This window comes from Cololabis saira, chromosome 12 (genome assembly GCF_033807715.1).
Source record: "Cololabis saira isolate AMF1-May2022 chromosome 12, fColSai1.1, whole genome shotgun sequence".
Classification (NCBI taxonomy): Eukaryota; Metazoa; Chordata; class Actinopteri; order Beloniformes; family Belonidae; genus Cololabis; species Cololabis saira.
The window spans coordinates 34,379,876-34,399,645 of record NC_084598.1 but is presented as its reverse complement, the minus strand read 5'-3'; the positions used below and the strand labels follow the sequence as shown (position 1 = coordinate 34,399,645).

The 19,770-nt window shown below is 38.4% G+C and overlaps 2 protein-coding genes across 2 annotated transcripts; one reads left to right on the top strand and one right to left on the bottom strand.

Moving 5' to 3' along the window:
- Positions 1-2,462: 2,462 nt before the first annotated feature.
- Positions 2,463-14,350, top strand: c12h1orf174 (chromosome 12 C1orf174 homolog). Its single transcript, XM_061736684.1, has 4 exons — positions 2,463-2,719; positions 10,384-10,455; positions 10,692-11,060; positions 12,893-14,350. The coding sequence occupies exons 1-4, from the start codon at positions 2,711-2,713 to the stop codon at positions 13,007-13,009; spliced, it is 567 nt and encodes a 188-aa protein (XP_061592668.1). The 5' UTR covers positions 2,463-2,710; the 3' UTR covers positions 13,010-14,350.
- Positions 14,351-14,479: 129 nt separating this feature from the next.
- dffb (DNA fragmentation factor, beta polypeptide (caspase-activated DNase)) lies at positions 14,480-18,442 on the bottom strand. Its single transcript, XM_061735057.1, has 7 exons — positions 18,271-18,442; positions 16,343-16,469; positions 16,064-16,249; positions 15,500-15,579; positions 15,224-15,397; positions 14,911-15,011; positions 14,480-14,818 (listed from the first exon to the last, which is right to left on the bottom strand). Exons 1-7 carry the CDS (start codon positions 18,391-18,393, stop codon positions 14,575-14,577), a joined length of 1,035 nt encoding a protein of 344 aa, XP_061591041.1. The 5' UTR covers positions 18,394-18,442; the 3' UTR covers positions 14,480-14,574.
- Between the last annotated feature and the right edge of the window lie 1,328 nt (positions 18,443-19,770).

The following is a 19,770-nucleotide window of genomic DNA, read 5'->3' as shown; positions in this document are numbered from 1 at the left end:
CCCCCCCCTCTACCCACCACCGGCACGCACCATTCATGACATCCCGTGCATTCCGGTGACAGGCAGAGAGGGTCGCTACAATATAATCTACAATATTATAATAATTATGTTCCATCAGTGCGATCAATGACGTCATGAGTGATAGAGATCATTATTCATTGATCCTACGTGTCTAAAGCTTAATACCGATTATTTGAATTTAAACTGAAATAACACATCATGTGTAATAAACATTTCAGTGCAGGAGCTGCTCTAACAAACTGACAGCCGTCTTGTGTTCACAGAGTCACAGAGTTAAAAGAAGGGCATACAGAGGTTTGATTCTGAGCTGAGTGAATTCACGCTGTGTAATATTTGAACCGCTGTTCAAAGAAATGACTGCTGCGCGTAAAAGCGGTAACTTTAGATAGTACCGAGTAACAAAATAATATCCAGCCAGGATTTAGATTGTGACAGACAGTAAACCTCCGCTAATGAATGAGCTTCGTTACAGACTGAGTGAATGAGGAAATTAAACAGCGTGTCTGACTCTGTAAGAGGGAGGAGACAGAGAGAAACGCAGGATTTGTTGAAGAAAACCTGCTATAACTTTACTGACATAAGTTTTTCATCTTCGTTTACATCAAAAGTTTTTCAGTCTCTCTGGTACCTCAGTGAAGAAAGAAGTGATTGTAAACAAGTTCACCGGGTCCGTCATTGTCGTTCGTTTTGTTTATCTGTCAGAGCGTCAGGACCCGGAAGCCTTATTTTGAAAGGGTGTGACGTCAGACTAAACAGGTCAATGGAGTTTGCTCACCCAGCGCATCCGCCGAAAAAATTTCTGACTTCCTGGTTTACTTCCTGGTACACGGGCCCATAGAGCATGCGCAGTTGAGTCACCTCCCATGATGCTCTGGGGCCTCCCATCATGCCCCGGGGCAATGTGAACGAGCGCTGCGCGCTCTGGACAAGCGCTGCGCGCTCATGAGTCCTTCAGACCGGTAATGATAGATGTACACAATGAAATTAGGGATTTATAGGGCAAATCAACCGATGCTGTTCTCAAAGTCATGGTTATAGACTATACATGGTTCATTTGTGTGTTTTTTTTAATTAAAGATAAAACGAGTCATTTTTATTTAAGATATGACACCCCAGGTTAATAGGCTAAAATAGGGTAAAAATGTAAATAGCAGGTATCACCATGAAACTTCCCAAGTTTATTACTTACATTAAGACAAATATTTTTTGTATTACAAGTTTTGTCAAGTATTATGTTTAAATATGTCAAATATTATGTTTAAATGTGGTTAATTTACTGCGTTACACAGAGGCTACGCCGTAGGCTCCGCGGCTCCGCGCACCCTACGGCGTAGGAGCCGCGGAGCCGCGGACTGCCCACTGCCCACTGCCCTGCGGGCACTGCCCGGCTTCGCAGTGCCCGCGGAGCTGCGGAGGTGCAGCTTCCCCGGGAGCACTGTCATAAAATAAGCTGAGGATTAAGGGTTAAGATGATGTTAAACACATGACATCTAAAACTCCACGGCACCGTCGCAACAACTACGACACATCTCTCTCCCTGCACGTTTGCTCAAACCTGATGGAGGTCAGTTTTATTGTGAGGTGGGGATCTCACGCCACAAGCTCATTTTGTTAATATTGACCCTCATTTAGTCCCGTGCAGGGCGCTGCCTCCAAATGAAAGAGCAACAGAAGAATACATATTTGAAGTGCGTTAGGTGTGTGTGTGCAGGAGGATCTCAGTGGAAACACCCACACCTGCGCCTCCGCGGAGCCGCAGATGATCTAGGATCATTAGAATGCTTATGAATGTGGTCGAAAACGCAGATCTTCGGTTATGTGTGGATGCAAATGTTTTTATAAACGGAGGGGGGGAAATATTCGTTTTTAAAAATACCCGGCTACGTGTGGACAGGGTCTTAGACTTGTGTTATTCCTGCCTGATATCTTATTTTCACAAACCATACACCGTTGGCTACAACGGAAATGTTTAAGTACAAGAATGACAAACCATTATTATTCTTGCTATTAAACATTTCTGTTTGGTGCAAATTGGCAATGCAATGTGTTTCTGAGTGATTATTCCGCCGAACGGCTTAGTTTCAGCCATCCTCGTTCCCGAGACACACACGACCGCGCTTTGCGAGTCCACGGCACAGCCGTGACGTCACGCCCAGAAAGAGACTTTTCTTTGACTTTTCTGGCCGTTATAAAACATTTTTGACTGATATAAAGTCCATGACTTAAAAATATAGAATACAAAGATTAGTAATTGGTGGTGATTACAGCTGGAGGTTTCCTGTGAACAGTTTTAGAGGCTTCTCTTTTACTATTGCGGTCTATGGGAAAAAAGCTTTCTGGGCCCCATGGGATTTTTTGTTGCAGTACCGCGGCTGGCCACTGGAAAAAATCGGCGTGCCTGCTGAGCGCGAGACTGGGGGCCTGATGTCAACGCCTGCGAGGTGAACAGTCGGTCCGTTGCCGGGGCAACGGCGGTGGGACGCTGTGACCTCCGGCTGAACTTCACTGCAGGAAACACCGAGCAGGAGGAGGAGGAGGCGTCTCCGGGCCCAGAGCTGCAGAGGAAGCGCCGCCGCGGCTCGTAAATTATCTCCTGACGTCCGTGGCCACCCGAATCCAGCCGACTCGGACACTACAAGCGAACAACGACGACGTCGACGATCGAAAACAGAAACCCGCCCGGCAAATTATGCCGAAGGTGAGTGCGCAGATAACCGACCGAACCACCTTGTACTTTTGTTATCTCGTGGCGAGCTGGTCCCACGAGGAGCGTGTTGATTAAATGTGTGTTTAGTGTGGTGTGTTTGGTTTAGCTGTCACCACTGGGAGCTTGGCTTAGCTATTCTATTTCTATTTCTATTCCTTTCACGTCCATATTGGAGGAACCGTGACGTCACCAGTCTTAATTTAAGGGGTTCTCTACATTTTAAGACTTGCAGAACACGAACAACTATGAAATGATTTTCTATATCAGTCAGTGGAGTTAAACTATGGAACAGAATGGATTCAGAATTGAAACAATGTCCAAACATTAACCAGTTTAAAAACAGATATAAAATAATGATTTTCACGAGGTACAAAGAGGAAGGGGTTTAGCGGCTTTTAGGGCCTGAAATAACACTATTGGGTGAATTTGTTTATAATTGTGTACAGAAATGGGCAACTAATTATGTGTGTGTATGCATGCATGTGTATGTATGGGTATATGCAGTACTGGAGTTCAGGGGGGATGAGAGGGGACGGCATCCCCCCTGAAATAAACGGTCCAAATCATCCCCCCTGTAAAACTGTCATCCCCCCTTTCCATCCCTTATGTCATTTCATCAATGAATGTGGTTTTACTGCTATTTCAACATTTAGAGTCATCACCAGAAAAATAACTTATTTGACAAATTTCACCTGTTTCAAGTACATTTTCACTTGAAATAAGTATGAAAATCTGCCAGTGGGACAAGATTTATCTTCTTATTACAAGCAAAAAAAAATTGTTCCACTGGCAGATTTTTGTACTTTTTTTTAAGTTAAAATCTACTTGAAACAGGTGAAAATTGTTGTTTTTTCCAGTGATGAGTCTTGTTTTAACTGTAATGAGATTTTTTTTACTAAAATGAGACATTTTAACTAGAAATAAGACAAATATTCTTGTTAAGATTTTGAGTTTTTGCAGTGATCCATTTTACTTATCCTGTGAAGGACAGAATCATATTGATAAGTTCAGAAAACTGTTTTTTATTGTTGTGTTTTGATGTATTTGATGTAAGCCCAGTGGATATTTAAAGCTTACAGAAGGCTGCATTTAACTGCTGCTATGTTATTCCTGCAGTATTTCTGCAGGTGTTTTGGGCAGTGCTATTATTTGTAATATATTATATTATTTGTAATCAGCACAAATTATCTGTCCCCATATGATAAAATCCACCATCCCTCCTGATTTTTTACAACTCAAGTACTGGTGTACTGGTGTACTGGTGTGTGTGTGTGTGTGTGTGTGTGTGTGTGTGTGTGTGTGTGTGTGTGTGTGTGTGTGTGTGTGTGTGTGTGTGTGTGTGTGTGTGTGTGTGTGTGTGTGTGTGTGTGTGTGTGTGTGTGTGTGTGTGTGTGTGTGTGTGTGTGTGTGTGTGTGTGTGTGTGAGTAGATATATACATAGTTAAAGAGCAGATGCAGTTAATACATAAGTATATTTATATAAATATTTATATGGGGTACAAATATATAGAAATATTCAACTATGTGTATGTATGTATAGGTATGTGTGTGAGTATAATTACAGTATATCATAATACTTTTATTTAGCAGTGTGTGAGTATTTATGAATACAGGTTTAAATATTATTAAATGGGGGTAGGATTAAATAAGTTTACACTTCTTCCAACTCCTTTTTTGCACATGTAAATTAAGATATCAAGTGTTTAAAGGATGACATTATTTATTATTATAACTTCTCTTGAAGTGTTGTTTTTTTTACATGTACAAAAATAAGAATAAAATCAAACCTGCTCGCGGCTCACAAATGTGAGCGAGCCGCAATACTTGACACGTGCATCACTGATGGAAATGCAATTTAAAGAAAAAAATCATTGCAAGACTGAATTCATGCTTGCTGAATAACATGGGATCATATAGTCAGTATGTCGGTGGGAGTTTGGTTGCAGGGGCGTTGTTGGGGTTGAAGGGGTTTTTTGGGCTTTCCTGGACTAAAAACCAGTGATCTCAACTGGTGTAGTACTTCTGGGTGTAGTTTTGTATGTATTACTTATTTTGTTTAATTATTATTATTATTATTATTATTTATTTTTATTATTGTATTACATTATATTTATTTTTTATTATTATTAATTGTTATTTTGTTTAATAATTTATTTTATTTTTTATTACTTTATTTTGTATTTATTACTTCGTTTTGTATTTATTTTGTATTTTTTTTTAATTTTGTACTTACTTTTGTACTTTTTTTTTTTCCCTACTTCTGGGTCGGGACCCAGAAGTGGGACACAGATAGGGTTGCCAACTCCCTGAAAAATAAATAAGGGTCACCTCATCGGCAGGGCTGGCCAACCCGACTGCCTTCACCCTTCCTGGCGTGGTGAATTTTTTTAGCTCCTTTTTTTTGTGAGTGAAACGATTTTTTTAACCTGAATTGAATTAGATGCATATTTTTGAATGCCATGAACACTACTTATTACAGAAAAGAGCTTTAAGGAAAATTAATAGATCTGACTATTATGAACCAACAAATAATCTCTTTATTAAATATAATACTCTAAAATTCCATGATATAGTAGAGCAGAAAACTGTTTTATTTGCCTCTAAAGCCCAGCAGAAACTGCTTCCAAACTGCATTCAGGATTTGTTCCAAATAAAAGAAACCCGCTATGACCTGAGGGGGAAACTCATGTTTGAGATGACGACAGCAAGAAAAAATATTAAACAGAGATGTACATCAATTAAGGCAAGAGAAATATGGAATAGTTGTGACAACGACCTAAAAATGTGCAGTTCTATCTACAAGTTTAAGAAAATGTTTAAAGAAAATATTGTAAATAAATATAAAACACTATAAATATAAAGTATATTATCAAAAACATTCTAGAATGTGAAACGTCAATTTTATAGTTTGTCTTATTTATTTTTTGTCTTCTTTATGCATTGTTTGTTTCCATGGATTAATGCTAATGTCTCATATTTAAGCTAATCACAAGAGAAAAAGGGGTAGGCACTTTAAGCTACGGCTTCAGCCTACACCTTTTCGGCAAAAGCAATGTTTATTTAACTTTTTTCATTTTGTTTTGTAAAATAACTTTTTTACCGAAATAAAGACAATTCATTCATTCATTCACATGGAAAACAAATTATTATCCAGCAATTCATTTTTAATACAAAATAACAAAATTAACTGAATAAAATAAGTATCTTTCTTAAACAGAAACCTGTCCTGCTTAACTTAAAATTGTATAAATTAATATAAAACAATAGAAAGCAAGCAAAACATCCATTCTGTAATAGTGCACATTTTTAGTGCAATAACAAAAGTGCAAACAGAAAGTCTGTAGAAAACTTGTAAACATATTTGTGCCTCAAAGGCCATGACTGTAGGCTACAGTTGTAGTAAAACAGAACAAAATAACTTGTGAACTCAACACCCAATGACATTTTCCATTGGCATTTTATGACTATTTTTTGACTCTCACAGTAATACGGGACAAAGTGCGTACCTTTTCAGCTCCATTCGGGACGCGTACTTTAGTTTATAAATAGATTCCGTTTTTCAAGGGATGGTTGGCAACTCTAGTCACAGACCTGTTTTCAGTACATTTAGATGGTGGTAAAGTTCTCAGGTAAACTATTGGTAACACAATATGAGCTTGCAGAAATACAAAAAAAAATACATTAGAAATAGCTGACTATTTCTCTTCATGTCTCTCAAATATATCAGAATCAGAAAGAAGTTTATTGCAAAAATAACCGGAGTCAAATTCCCTGTCTTGTTTGAACTGACTTGGCCAATAAACCTGATTCTGATTCTAAACCTACATCATCTTCAGCCTTTTTGGATATACTTCCCCATTTTTTCATGTATTTGCAGGAAAACACCACCTGAGTCTGTTAAAAGTGGCTGTTGAGATATTTTGATTGTCAAATCAGCTTCCTGTTTGAAGCTTGATTAATGACTGAATAACTTCACTCCTACTGTATTTGTGCATTTAATTAGTGGATGCTCAGCTAAAGCCATATATTTTGAGAAATATTTTTCAGTTGCACTTTTTTATTTCACGTTTGTACATAAAAACATTGTTATTTCTCTACAATCTGAGGCTTAAGCTACACTACATTTTCAATGAATTTGAGAACTAGAAAATTGTCTTTGATTTGGGTCCCGGCTTGTGATGAAGGAGAAATGGAGGCCCCGAAACCACTGGCTTAAACAGTGTCATCAGTTGATTTCCTAAGTCAACCTGCACCTGACTTTTTTTTTTTTTTTTTTTTCATTTAAGCAGCTTAACTCAATGATTTACCCCTAATGTTGACTGACTTTTATGTGTTTTTGATTTGTTTTTATTTTTTTTCGTTTTTTGTTAGATTAGTTTAAATTAGATTAGATAGTCCTTTATTCCTTCCTCAGTGGGGAAATTCCCTTTGTGCAGCAGCAGTACACACAACAAACGCAAGTAGCGAAAGTGTATAAAAAAGTAAAATATATAAAATTACAAAATCTAAACAGTACGTACAGTGGAATGAAAATAAAAGTAAATAAAAAGAAAATACAAGTGCAGTACGAGAAAGGCAAGGCAAGTTTATTTGTATAGCACAATTCAACACAAGGTAATTCAAAGTGCTTTACATCAACATTAAAAGCGGAAAGACACAATTAAACAGTAAATAACAAATAAAATGATAAGAAAAGAGGTAAAATAATAAAAAGCACAAGTTGTTAAAAAGTAAGGGCAGTAGAGAACAGCACGTAAGTATTTAATTTAAGAGTACGCTTCAGTAAGCAGTAATGTTTTTAGCCCTGATTTATAGGAGCTGACAGTTGTCCATGATGGATGACAGCCTTTTTTTGAGTCTTAATGTTAACATTTTGATTAAATCCGGAACCACCCTAGCCTAGTAATCTAGCTAATTTAAATTTGCTAAGTAGGTACAGGTTATTACTCCACAAGAACAGAGGCATTAAAAACATATTTTTTTTACTACTTTTTCCTTCTTTTTTTTTATTTAACCTTTATTTATACAGGTACGTCAATGGAGAACAGTTTCTCGTTTACAATGACAACCAGGGCAAGAGGCAGCACAGAGAGTCAAGCACATACAATCACAGTGAAACAAACAAACACGATATATAAAAAACACACACAACGCATATGAATAAAGTGTTAGCGCTGGTCTGGAAGAGTTACAAACATGTGCAATGATCACAGATGAGTGTTGGGGGTGTATTTTGAAGGAGGAGAATGGGATGAATGTGTGAAGTTTAAGTGTTTGTTGCAGAATCCAATCACTAGCAGCAGCGAACTGAAATGAGTTAATCATTTGATGAAATTAATTCCTTGCTTGAACAAATACCATTACCAGAACCACCATTGTGGGATTAATAAAGGAATTATTTTTTTTTTTTAATTCTATTTCTAGGTAGCAAGAAACACATTTTTTTGTTTTTTTTGTTTTTCTGGCAAGGACATTTCATACTTGTGAGAAATAAGAGCTCCTGGAAGTCGTCACAGGCCACTCCCACTGCAGCACCTACGTGCGCCTCATGCACAGAGTACAGCACCGGAGTACGAATGCTGATAACACTAGTGTGGAGGAATCATGTGGTTATATGTCATGAACGTGTGGATCAGTATGAACCATTGCAGTTTAACACATTACTGCAAGAGTCAAGGGGTGACAGATCATGGAGGGGCTGGGAGGAGGGAGGGAGAATGATATATATATATATGTGTATATATATACACATATGTGTGTGTATGTATATAGTAGGGCTGTGCGATTAATCGATTTTAAATCTAAATCGGATTTATTAATCAAAATCGGTGTTAAAAAAGGAAAATCGGAAAATCGATTTTTCTTTTTTGCAGCTGGCTGCATTACAGACAGAGCTCGTCTAGTCATCTTTGTTTGGTCAAGAAAATTGTAAATGTTGTCACTTTACTAAACTCAAGGAGGATTTACAGTATCTTTCAATTGCACTTCATTCCCAATAGGGACATTTGTTTGCTATTTTTCTTTAAAAATAAAGATAAAATATTTTAAACAATTTATTCCATTGTCTTTTGTAGTTTGACCAAAAAAATCGAAATCGAAATCGAAAATCGGGTTTTCAGAGAAAAAAATCGGGATTTTATTTTTGTCCAAAATCGCCCAGCCCTAGTATATAGTGTTTACAGCAGACTCAGTCCAATGTGAGATTTAAAGGCCTCTTACATAATGAGGCGACAGACGCTGCTGGGATTTATATAGGTTTCCCACTCCAAAGGTTTGGATACAGACAATAAAACTCGGTTGATAAAGATTCTTCACAGGGAAAATGAAAGGTGGCAGTTAAGTTCATGCCTGAAACAAGCCACATCACTGAAAATTAAGCTCCCAAAAAAGCGACGGCACATGCAACTTCTGTTGCAGTACAAACTTCTGCACCAGTGGAAAATTCATTTCTGCTTCTTTGCATTAACCACAACCTCTTTACTTTTTGGCTTTCTGATAGGACAGTTCTCTTACCCCATAATAGTAAAAAGTTTTGGCCAGATGATGTGTGGAAATTAAACAAGCTGCCAGAAGTCCCCGAACCCAAGCTGTGTGGAAAAAAACATGACTTAATTCTGTTCTTGCCACCTCGATGACTTAATCTGGATCTAAACATTGTAGATGGCTGCATCTGATTATCGGCAGTTTGAATCAGCTTTAGTGTCAACAGATTAAAAAAAAAAGGTATTTTTTCAAAACTGCATAGAGAAAAAACACTTAAAATCATTCCTTATGTTAAGATAGATGTATGTTTCCACAAAAGTTTAAATTGACTCTTTTACACAGCACACCCACCGATTGACTTGTACCTGTAACTTTCAATATGTCACCTTGTTCGTTGCGCTGATTGGTGGTAACACTAACAAATTGTGTGCAGAGGGAGTTTGATAAGCAACCGTTGGATGAAGGGGCTTTTGCTGTAACAGAGATAAATGATCACTTCCTGAATCGTGATAGTTTAGCGAGAGGGACGTAGCCGCTTGACAGCATAGTTGGGTGGACTGGGAATGATCCCCAAGTAAAAACCCAAGATGGTTAATAGCAGCTTTTCTTGCATATTTATAAAACATGTTCTCTTGAATAATTGGTTGTATTGAATACAACAGCACATTGTAACCTAAAATTTTAGATTTTTGTCTGAATTTAGATGTGCAATCTTGCACAGGAAGTGATAAGCCCAGCATGCAGCTGCTTTAGTCTTCAAATATAACTATAAATCCCTGACTCAACTTGACGTCTTGTTATTACAATGTGCATATTCACAGAGTTTGACAAAACAAGACAGTCGTTAAATGTGTAGAAAGACAGGTTTATTTGCAGGTGTCTGTCCTCCCGAGTGAAGTATTTGCACTGAAAAAGCAAGAGCCGTATCGACAAACGTATCTGTAATGCTTCATTTGAACGTACTGTAGGCGTGGGAAACTTGCACACTGAAGTTTATCCACTTCTGTACTGGACAGAGAGGCTCTGTGAAAACTCAACAGTTGCTTAGCAGGAGCCTGAAAACATCTGGTATTTTGACAGCTGCATCTCAGCTGACTGAAACCAGCTCTTTTCATTTTGAATGAAGTATTGCTTCAAAGGATTAAACTAACTGTGCTTTGTTACTTTTTCAGATGTCTGCGCGACTTGATAATGTGAAGCCTAAAAAGAGGAAGACCAGCACTGAGCGCAGGGGCTCCAGAAAGGTTTGTTTTGCTTGTGTGTATGAGAAAACGGCAAAGAAAAAGACAAATGAGTATATTGACAAGCTGCCTTTCTTGATTTATTTATATTTATTTACTTAATACATTTTTCCTGCCAAATTGGACTGCTGTGCCTGTGTAGACTTGGGGAAAAAATGCACTTGAGGGCTGTAGTGCACGTACAGAGAGTCTCTATAGTTAACAGTGGCATCACCACTTCCTTTAACTTTTTGCCACAGGTTGCTGGTACAGGGAGGAGGTGTCGGAAAAGTCAGAGGCTGCACTCGAAAGCAGAAGGCAGTTCAGCAGTGAGGTCCAGCAAAACGGCCGATCCTCTGGAGAGACTCTCTCACATCAGCTGTGAATGCCACCAGCTCGCTGGCAGGAGGAGATGTTCAGCATCACCAGATCTGCAAGGCCAGGAGGGGAAAGAGAACGACCTGAGGACAGAGCAGGAGTTTGACAGCTACACAAAGAACAACATCTGGAATAAACAGGAGCCTGAGTGTACGGATTGTGAGGACACGAGTAAAATCTTATTCCCAGATGACGACAGTAATCAGATCCTTCCTGTGGAGCAGTTCTTTGGAAACTTGGACGTTGTACAGGTGAGCCATCTTGGTTTTCTGCTGTAATCACGATAGGCTGCAGCTGACGTTGGACAATGGTGATTATACCACTTTATTGCACCATCACTTACAGATAATATTATATATTTATGTAAAACTATGTCTTCAATTTAATCTAATTATAGTTTATAATAGGGACTGACGGACATTAACTTTTCAGGGCAAATACAAATTATTAATCATACAGGAGGGCGATGACTGATTTTATAAAACCAAAAATCAAAACCGTATGTATGATTTAATGTTTCTGCAATAAATCTGCATGTCTGCCACAGCTGGGACCACTACATCATAACTGTCATTGTAGCCTCTGCAGAAATGTAACTACGCAAATGTAATTAGTCCGTTTGGCAGCATTATATTTCCTCTTCTTTGTCATTTTCTATCCAGAATGATGGATTATTGTAATCTCAGTAAAATTTACTGCTGCTCAACATTTATCAGCCCCAACACATATACTCATATTCACACTAAAATCATGGCTGTCGTTACATTTAATCTTTTATGTTGTCATAGTTTCCTCTACCAGACAATACTTGAATTGCTCTCACATTTACAAATTGTCTTATTTGCTAAATAGGGCAGGGCAGTATATCGGCTTATTGATTTATAACGATTTATTTTATTTCAATTTCAATTTCTTGAAATTGTTCATTTCAATCTCAAGAATTGGAGTCTCCATCATCACACACTCACTTACATCCTTTTACTCTCCCACTGTGGATGTGGCTCAACTCGGTCACACTGCAGGTTTACGGGCTCCGGTTGAAAGAAATGACAACGAACATCTAGTTTGTAAAAAGAACCATTTTCAATAGTTTAGGTTTGTATTCAGAAGGGTAGATGAAAAGAGGTTGTATCCAAATCTGGACAGATGTGAATTTTTCATCACCATTTACAAGGGCGCTACAAACTCTAGTGTCTTAAATTTCGGCCTGCCGCTGTCACCGCCACAAAACCTACTCAACTGCCTGATTCAAAGCCCTGCCTGCCTTCTACCTCCACTCAAAGCTCCTGCAAGTTGCATTTACCCATAGTGTACCCACGAAAAGAGAAGTGCAGAGACCCTCAAAATAATTCAGCAGCTGAGAGTTGGCTTCAGCAGAGAGACTTGTTTTTCAAGGTTGAACACAACCTTGAAAAACCTCTGTACCCATGTACAGAGGACTTTTAATTTTTTTTAATTTTAAATTCCAATTTCTTGTTAATATCTGAACATATCTCATGTGAATAGTATTTATGTGGTAAGAAGGGTTTCACATCCTTTTTTTAAAAATCTCTTTTAAAGAGGCCATTTATTTTACTTTCCTAATTATTTAAAATATGTATTTCATTACATAAATATTGCACAGCTGTGGACTTCTGTTAAGCTTTTTTTAAAAGGCAATTGTATTTAGTCTTTTCTCTAAATAATAGTAACTTATCATTACCTTCACTCATTGTTTTAAAGCAAGAAAAACATGTCTCAGCTCTAAATTTAGGTACAAATCATGGTACATGTTTTTAGAAGTCAGATTAAACGGCTTCCAAAAGAAATTAACGGCATGCTGTGAGAAAATCTGGTCTTGCAACACTTGCTGTATCGGAGGTTATGTAACAGACTTATGTAACCCTCACTACCTCCTCCTGTATCTTACACTGACATATTCCTGCTTACATTAGATAGACGAGAAAGATGGAATCTCATCTGTGATGGAGTTCTTGGGGACAGCCTTAGCTTCTTTTAAACCTTTCAGCACAAGATAAACGAGGGAGTGAAGGGGGCAGAAAAAAACTGTTATGTGGTTTTGAATGAATCTTTTGTCCCACAGGACTTTCCTCAAATATCATCAGCTCCATCATCCAGTGTCCAAAGGCAGAAGAAGAGGCGACATTACTACGCACTGGAAGACAGCGATGACGAGGAGATCGCCCTCAGCAGCATTTAGTGAGACGAGAGGGAAGGCCCGTCATGAAGAGTATTTGTCTGACTACTGTGGTGGACTTCAGTTGTAGCCATTGAAAAACAAAAATTTCATTAGCACCTATGAAAAAGCAGCTAAAAGAAAACTCCTGCTCAGACTTGGATCAGTCCTCATTGTTTGTTTTTTAAAGCTCACCACTGTCAAAAGTAGGAAGGAGGTCACGGTCAACAGGTTTGTTTGAGGTATTTCCAATTTTAAACATGTAGCAGTACACTATCTGACCACATTGGGGGCAACATATAGCACAAGAAAGTTCATATGACCGCACCTCTAACAGGACAGGGTGCGGATGTAGGACTCCTGCTCATAAACACAACATTGTGGCTCTTGTGCCAAATAGCAGCTCAATATGCCCCCATGTGGTCAGATGTGGTATTGTTACATATTGCAAACTTTTCTTCAAAGGTAACTGATATCTGATGTGCTCAGATTTTGATATTTTTCTAAAATTGCAACATGGATTCATTTGAAACAGGTAACACAGGAGTGGTTATTAAACTATTTCTAGCTGAATTTATGCTCATAACATTGCTGTCTCAATCACAAGTGATCTTAGCAGCTTGGTGTGTTGACACTGTACTTTAACTAGACAAATCAAACCACACAAGGCTCTGTTGCCTTTTGTTTTCTCCGTTTTAAATGTCAAATGGTGCTGGATTAAACCTGTAAACTTCCAAAGTGCTTTTTTTGTTTATACAAATGAATTTGTAAAATCTAAGTCATGTCAGTGAAAGCAACAGTGAGTTTCATGGTCTGATGTCATAAAAGATATGGAACACACCAAAGAGCAGGACTGAAATTAGATTTAATACCACAAAATTATGTCAAAGATGAATGTCATTTACCATTAATTGTTCACCAAGTGTCTAAAGTTCCTTAAATGTTTTTTTTGTTAAGCTTTTGAATCTGATTTTCTACGCATCAAATGCATCTGTAAATATAGACATCAATGCAGCTAATAATCTTTGATGAAGCTCTTAATGGGTTGATATGTGCAAAAATTAATTCCGATGGAAAAAGTATTGATTGTTCATCCTAAAGTGTGATTGACATTAAAAATGTAATGTAACCAGGTTTATTTATTGCACTAGAGCTCTTCCCACCTGTTGTGGAATTGTGTATATATCAGATTGTTTTGACCAGTCAGTCAAATCTTGTATCTTTATACTGCCTTATTTATGCAAAGCGCTTTCATATTTTTCAACAGAAATGCAACTTTGTCTTCATTAACCAGAATTTGTAATTCATTCTTGTATTTTAAATCAGCGTGCCAAATAAAGAAAAAATGTTCCGCATGACTTTAAAGCTTGATTAGGTGTCTTTTTTTGTAAAAAGGAAAAAAAACAAACTTAAATGACATACAGCAGATCAAAAGGCATTTTTTTCTGTATAAAACATAATACATATAGATTTTAAAAAAAATTCTTCATCTTCTAAATCTGATTTCTAAGGATTTGTAAGTCCAAATGTATCAACTTGACAATTCCTACACAGCATACACTTTTGTCATAAAATTAAGTTAAAACCATTCAAATCAAACGTTTTTTCTTCACTTTGGGTTTTGCTTTGTCTTCATTATTCGCAGTCCTAAAAATCTTCCTGTCGTCACACAGCAGGTTGTGAGCTCCTTTCTTGTGGCAAACGATGTGGACCAGCTTCAGGTTTTCCCTGGTGAACAGTAGCTGGTAGAAGTAGTTCAGGTTGATGTTGGTGCTCTTGTGATTCTGTAAAGCCTCCAGCAGAGCAGGAACGACCGTCCTCTTCTTTTCAATCCTGATAATACAAGGCAGAGAATGGAGAACAAGGCATGTATCAAGATCAACCCAGAACCGGTCCGATGTTTGAAAAGGCAGCAAATGTCCAACCTGTGATCCAGATTCCAAGTGCTGAAGATAATCCGGCTCTCTCTGCTGCCGTAGGGGTTTATAGAGTGAAGCGACTGGCAAACTTTCTGATCGAATGCTCCCTGAAGAGGTAGCAGAGAGGAAGAGGCATGAAAATGCTCAATTTAAAGTTCCAGTTTTCTCACAGTGTCAGGAAATATTCAGTATTTATCTGTAACCAGATCTTGATATAACTGCATCGCTCATGTTACAATATATTTCCCTGTGCTTCCATAACTCACGAGCTGTCTCGTGACCAGAGACGTGTTTTCTGTCTCTGTGACGGTTGTCGTACCTGGCAGGTAAACCATCCTTCCCGAGTGCAGAGGCGATTTGGCTCCTTTTCCGTCCGATCAAAGTAGCTGCCGTTGTACCGGGCAGTTTTCAGCATTTCCACCAGGCTCTTGGATGTTTTCAGAAACTCTTCTCTGACTTTTGCTTTCTGTATGTTTTTGGAGGCATCGTCCACCTTTAACCCAGAGAGTATTGTTAATTTATGCCAAATGCTTCGTTAGGGAAGATTTGTAGAGAGAAATAAAATGCCTGGCGTCAGCCGGCCTCGTCGTTTTACCTCTTTCATATATCCTCGTATCCTGCTTTCACAGTTTGACTTCATGTAGGCAGACTTTGTTTTGAATCTAGTGTCAACACCTGAAATGGAACCACATTTTCAGCTAGTTTATTTTCATATCACAAGTTTTGTGTAACATCTGTAAAGAATAGACATAGTTTTTATTAATGTGATGGAAAACACTAAGAAAAAACAAAACTAGTTTTGACATTTCTGTTAGTTTTCAAATCCAAAATGTTCAACTAAAAAATAGCCATTTCTTGTACTTTCAGTTATATGTGTCTCACTTAAAGAATCTTAAGCTACCTAATTATTACAAAAATTTGATGGAGTCCCCCCCTAACAAAAACTAAACATGCTTGAGCCATGGATAACTTCTAAAAGCAAAGCATTAGAAAGAAAACAACCAAAAAAAATCAATTTCAAAGTTTGCACAACATAAATGTTCAGCAACAATTCCTGGAAGTATCAGATCTGGTATTGTTGCAGTTATGGCAGAGTCGATGTGTGCAATTACTTTTATCTTCTAAACTTTGTCCACATTGACATTGTTGGACTTTGTACCTGTGAACCAGTCCTCATCCTCCTCTCTGCTCTCCAGCTCAGACCTGTCCTCCAGAGTCCGTAGCAGGTCACTCAGGATCTTGCGCCTTTTAGCCGATTTCTCATCGCCGAGAAGCGCCTTGGCCGCTTTAACGAGGCCGTCACCGTGGCGGTCTGTGTTCAATAACTGACCGATGTCACAGACAACTAGAAAAACATTTTCATGGGTTTACAGTAGCAGTATGGCTCAAGCATCCACTTTTCCTGGTTTAGAAGGGAAATACTTAATGGTTTATGTACCTCCACCCCACGACTGCTCTCTTGACAGGAGGACTAGTTCAGTGTTGTCCGGCAGAGTTGGGAAGAACTTCTCTGTCACTATCACTCCATCCTCATACAAACAAACATACGCACCGGAAAGCGGCAGCTGGAATAGTAGAGAACATAATATAAACAATGAAAGATGTGCTTTTGATATTCAAATGATTTGTAGGCCGGAGTTGAGATAACATCTTTCCATTCTGTCAAAGAAAACAAAAATAAACACCAAACCACATGGAAGACCTGATATCTTTTATATTAAATATTTTTATCATGTAATATTATTCATCCTTCAGAAAAATCCCATACCAAGAATTACAAAAAAAAGGGTGTCAAGCTTTATCTGAGGCACAGAAATATACAAACATAAATACAATTTGCCCTTATTGAACATTCCTGTTAAACCTTTACAGTTCTGGCAGACAAGTCAAGTGAATTACTTCAACAAAAGCTAATTGAGTTCTGTAGTCTGCACACTTGAAGTCCAATTAATGATTAAGTTTGGAGTTGTGGTTTCAAGGCACTCTGATAAAAGGCATTTGGATTCTGTTGTTGTTTATAACAAACCGGCTGCAAAAAGATATCTCCAAAAAGAGGAGTTTATCTGCAGAAGGTTGGAACTTGGGGTGTAAAGTAATATTTGGGTGTTTAAGTATCATTCAGTCCACAGTCAAACTATAATTGGAGACTATTCAGTTCTAGAGGGAACCCACACAAGACGACTAAAGAAACAAAGCAGCTAAATACCAAAATGACCAACACCAAAACATCATGCCAAGTCTTAAGTACAGTGGAAGGACCATCATGATTAGGGCTTGCTTTGCTTCATCGGGACCTGGACCACTTCCCAAAATGTGCTACAGGATAATGTCAGGGTAGATATCAGCCAGCTGAGGTTTAGGACAAATTGGGTGATGAAGCAAGATAATGACCTTAAGGATTGTGGACTCTTACAAGTACCTGGGTGTTCACCTGAACGATAAACTGGACCGGACTGTTAACACTCAGGCACTTTATAAGAAAGGCCAAAGCCGACTCCACCTGCTGCGCAGACTGAGGTCCTTCGGAGTGAGGGACAGGCTCCTGAGGACCTTTTATGACTCTGTGGTGGCGTTGGCCATCTTCTATGGGGTGGTCTGCTGGAGCAGCAGCATCACAGCAGCGGAGAGGAAGAGACTGGACAAGGTGGTGAGGAAAGCCGGCTCTGTCCTGGGCTGCAGTCTGGACCGGGTGGAGGTGGTGGGGGAGAGGAGGATGGTGGCTAAGCTGTCCTCCATCATGGACAATGTCTCCAAGTACCCCTTCACGAGACTGTCAGAACCCTGGAGACCTCCATCAGTGACCGGCTTCGTCACCCGCGATGCACCACTGAAAGGCATCGCAAGTCCTTCCTCCCCGCTGCCATCAGACTGTACAACCAGGCCTGCTCTCAGTAGCCAACGGACAATAACTTGTGCAATAACATAAGATGTGCAATATCATATGTGCAATATCTGCCAGTCTACCTCACACACATTCTACCTGCTTTGCTTTTTGCACTGTTTCTTTTCTTTAATTCTACTGTATATACTGCTCATATTTCTGTAATTTTACATATTTTATTTTTACTTTTTAGTCTCTTTTTACCCCCCCCCCCCCCCCTCCTGCATGTGTGTGTTAGGTACTGCTGCCAACAAAGTAAGTTTCCCCACTGAAAACCCTTATTGTTACTTGTCTTGTTACTGTATTTGTGTTAAGTTCACATAATACTCTACAAAATTGTAAAACTTTTAACATTTCTTTAAAACCTCCAAAAGCGTAAATACTCTTGTGTGTTTTAGTCTTACACTTTGACATTGCTGTTTTCACTTTCACCTGAAAGGCTGAACAGAATACGGAAGCTTCAGAAACAGCTGCACACGGCTCACCTGTAGCAGTTTGCAGCCCTTTTTAAGCAACTCGTTCAGGTCTTTCGCCGCGACCCCGTACTTTTTATGTCCAGTTAAGTCTCTCACTTTCAGCGGCTTATTTTTCCCGAAAAGCCCGAACATCTTCTGGTCGAGTTTGGTTTGTATGTGCCCGCTTCCTCCGTGTTCTTCCTCGCGAGGTTCAGTGATGCTGCTGCGGGTTTTACTGCTCCCTGCTGGTTACAGATACATCTGTTCTGCAGGTCCAGAGCACATGTAAATAACATCTGTTTGAGGTTATCTGCATGTAAACAGGATCTGTTAAGAGTTGATATCTGTGGGAGATTTTGTTCCTGAGGAGAAGATGATCTTCAGGTGTAAAACTTCAGCTTGTAAAGAAGATCAGTAAGAGGTCATATCTGGTGAAGAATTTGAAACTAAGCAATCAGAATCTGGGGCCGGATTCACAAAACATTCTTAAGAAAAAAAGTCTTTTTTTTTTTCTTAAGTTCAGTCTTAAGAAGAAAAAAGAGAAGACGTCATATTCTCCAAAAAAGTTCTAAGTATTTTCTCAACTTCTTAAGTTTCTTCCTAAGAAAAAACTTAAGAATAAATGGTATTCTTGAAATAAAAGTTCTCAAATTTGTTCTTAACTTTTTTCCTAATTTTAAGACAACCTTGACCTGTCTTAAAATTTCTTCTGTGAAAAGGTAAGCCTCTAATATCACCTTTTTCAACACAATTTAGACAAGTTTAGACTAGTAGGTCATAGTTTGAGGATATACTTTGTAATTAATTACACAAAGAGCCTGTTAACTGTTTGTTAGCATGTTAGCGTGGTAGTTAATTATTAATTTCCCCCAATAGTATTTTTTTTTTTGCACATTAATCTCATCCACCATAACCTCAAGCTCCTGCCTTGAAAAGTTCCTGCATCTCTTTTTCTCCTTCTCCATGTTTAGTGAGTGACTGACGGTTAAGACGCAAACTACCTGTATAAATGTTGTTTGTTGCCGCGTGCAATGCAATGACATATTTTAAGAAGTTCTTACGTCGGAAAAATAAGAAATTTGTAAGAAATGACAGTTCTTAAGACGGTTCTTAAGAAAATATTGAGGAATTGCACTTAAGAACTTTCTTATGAACTTCTTAATTTTAGATCTTAAGACATTTCTTAAGATCGTTCTTAAGAACATATTGGTGAATCTGGCCCCAGGTTTATTGGCCAAGTCAGGTCAAACAAGACAAGGAATTTGACTCTGGTTACTTTCACTCACTGTACAGTAAATAGACAAATGACAGCTCTTAACATATAAAAAATGTTATCAAGTGAACGGTGCAGCAGTATGAGGTAGACATGGTTATTGAAAGGTGCATTGTTACAGCATATGATTGTGGTTATTATTATTATTGCACAGTGATTGATTATTCTGAGACTCTATGGGTGTTGAGAGTTCATCAGAGCAGCTTGGGGGAAGAAACTGTCTCTGAGTCTGGAGGTTTTGCCGTACAGAGCTCTGT

What these genes read in the sequence shown, in the direction of transcription:
- c12h1orf174 (XM_061736684.1), top strand. An exon ending in AGCGCAGGGGCTCCAGAAAG is followed by an intron (nt 10,456 to 10,691) that starts GTTTGTTTTGCT and finishes TTTTTGCCACAG; the next exon opens with GTTGCTGGTACAGGGAGGAG. An exon ending in GAAACTTGGACGTTGTACAG is followed by an intron (nt 11,061 to 12,892) that starts GTGAGCCATCTT and finishes TTTGTCCCACAG; the next exon opens with GACTTTCCTCAAATATCATC.
- dffb (XM_061735057.1), bottom strand. Translation starts at nt 18,393, where the DNA reads ATGTTCGGGCTTTTCGGGAAAAATAAGCCGCTGAAAGTGAGAGACTTA. An exon ending in GGATGAGGACTGGTTCACAG is followed by an intron (nt 15,580 to 16,063) that starts GTACAAAGTCCA and finishes GTTCCATTTCAG; the next exon opens with GTGTTGACACTAGATTCAAA. An exon ending in TACGAGGATATATGAAAGAG is followed by an intron (nt 15,398 to 15,499) that starts GTAAAACGACGA and finishes TCTGGGTTAAAG; the next exon opens with GTGGACGATGCCTCCAAAAA.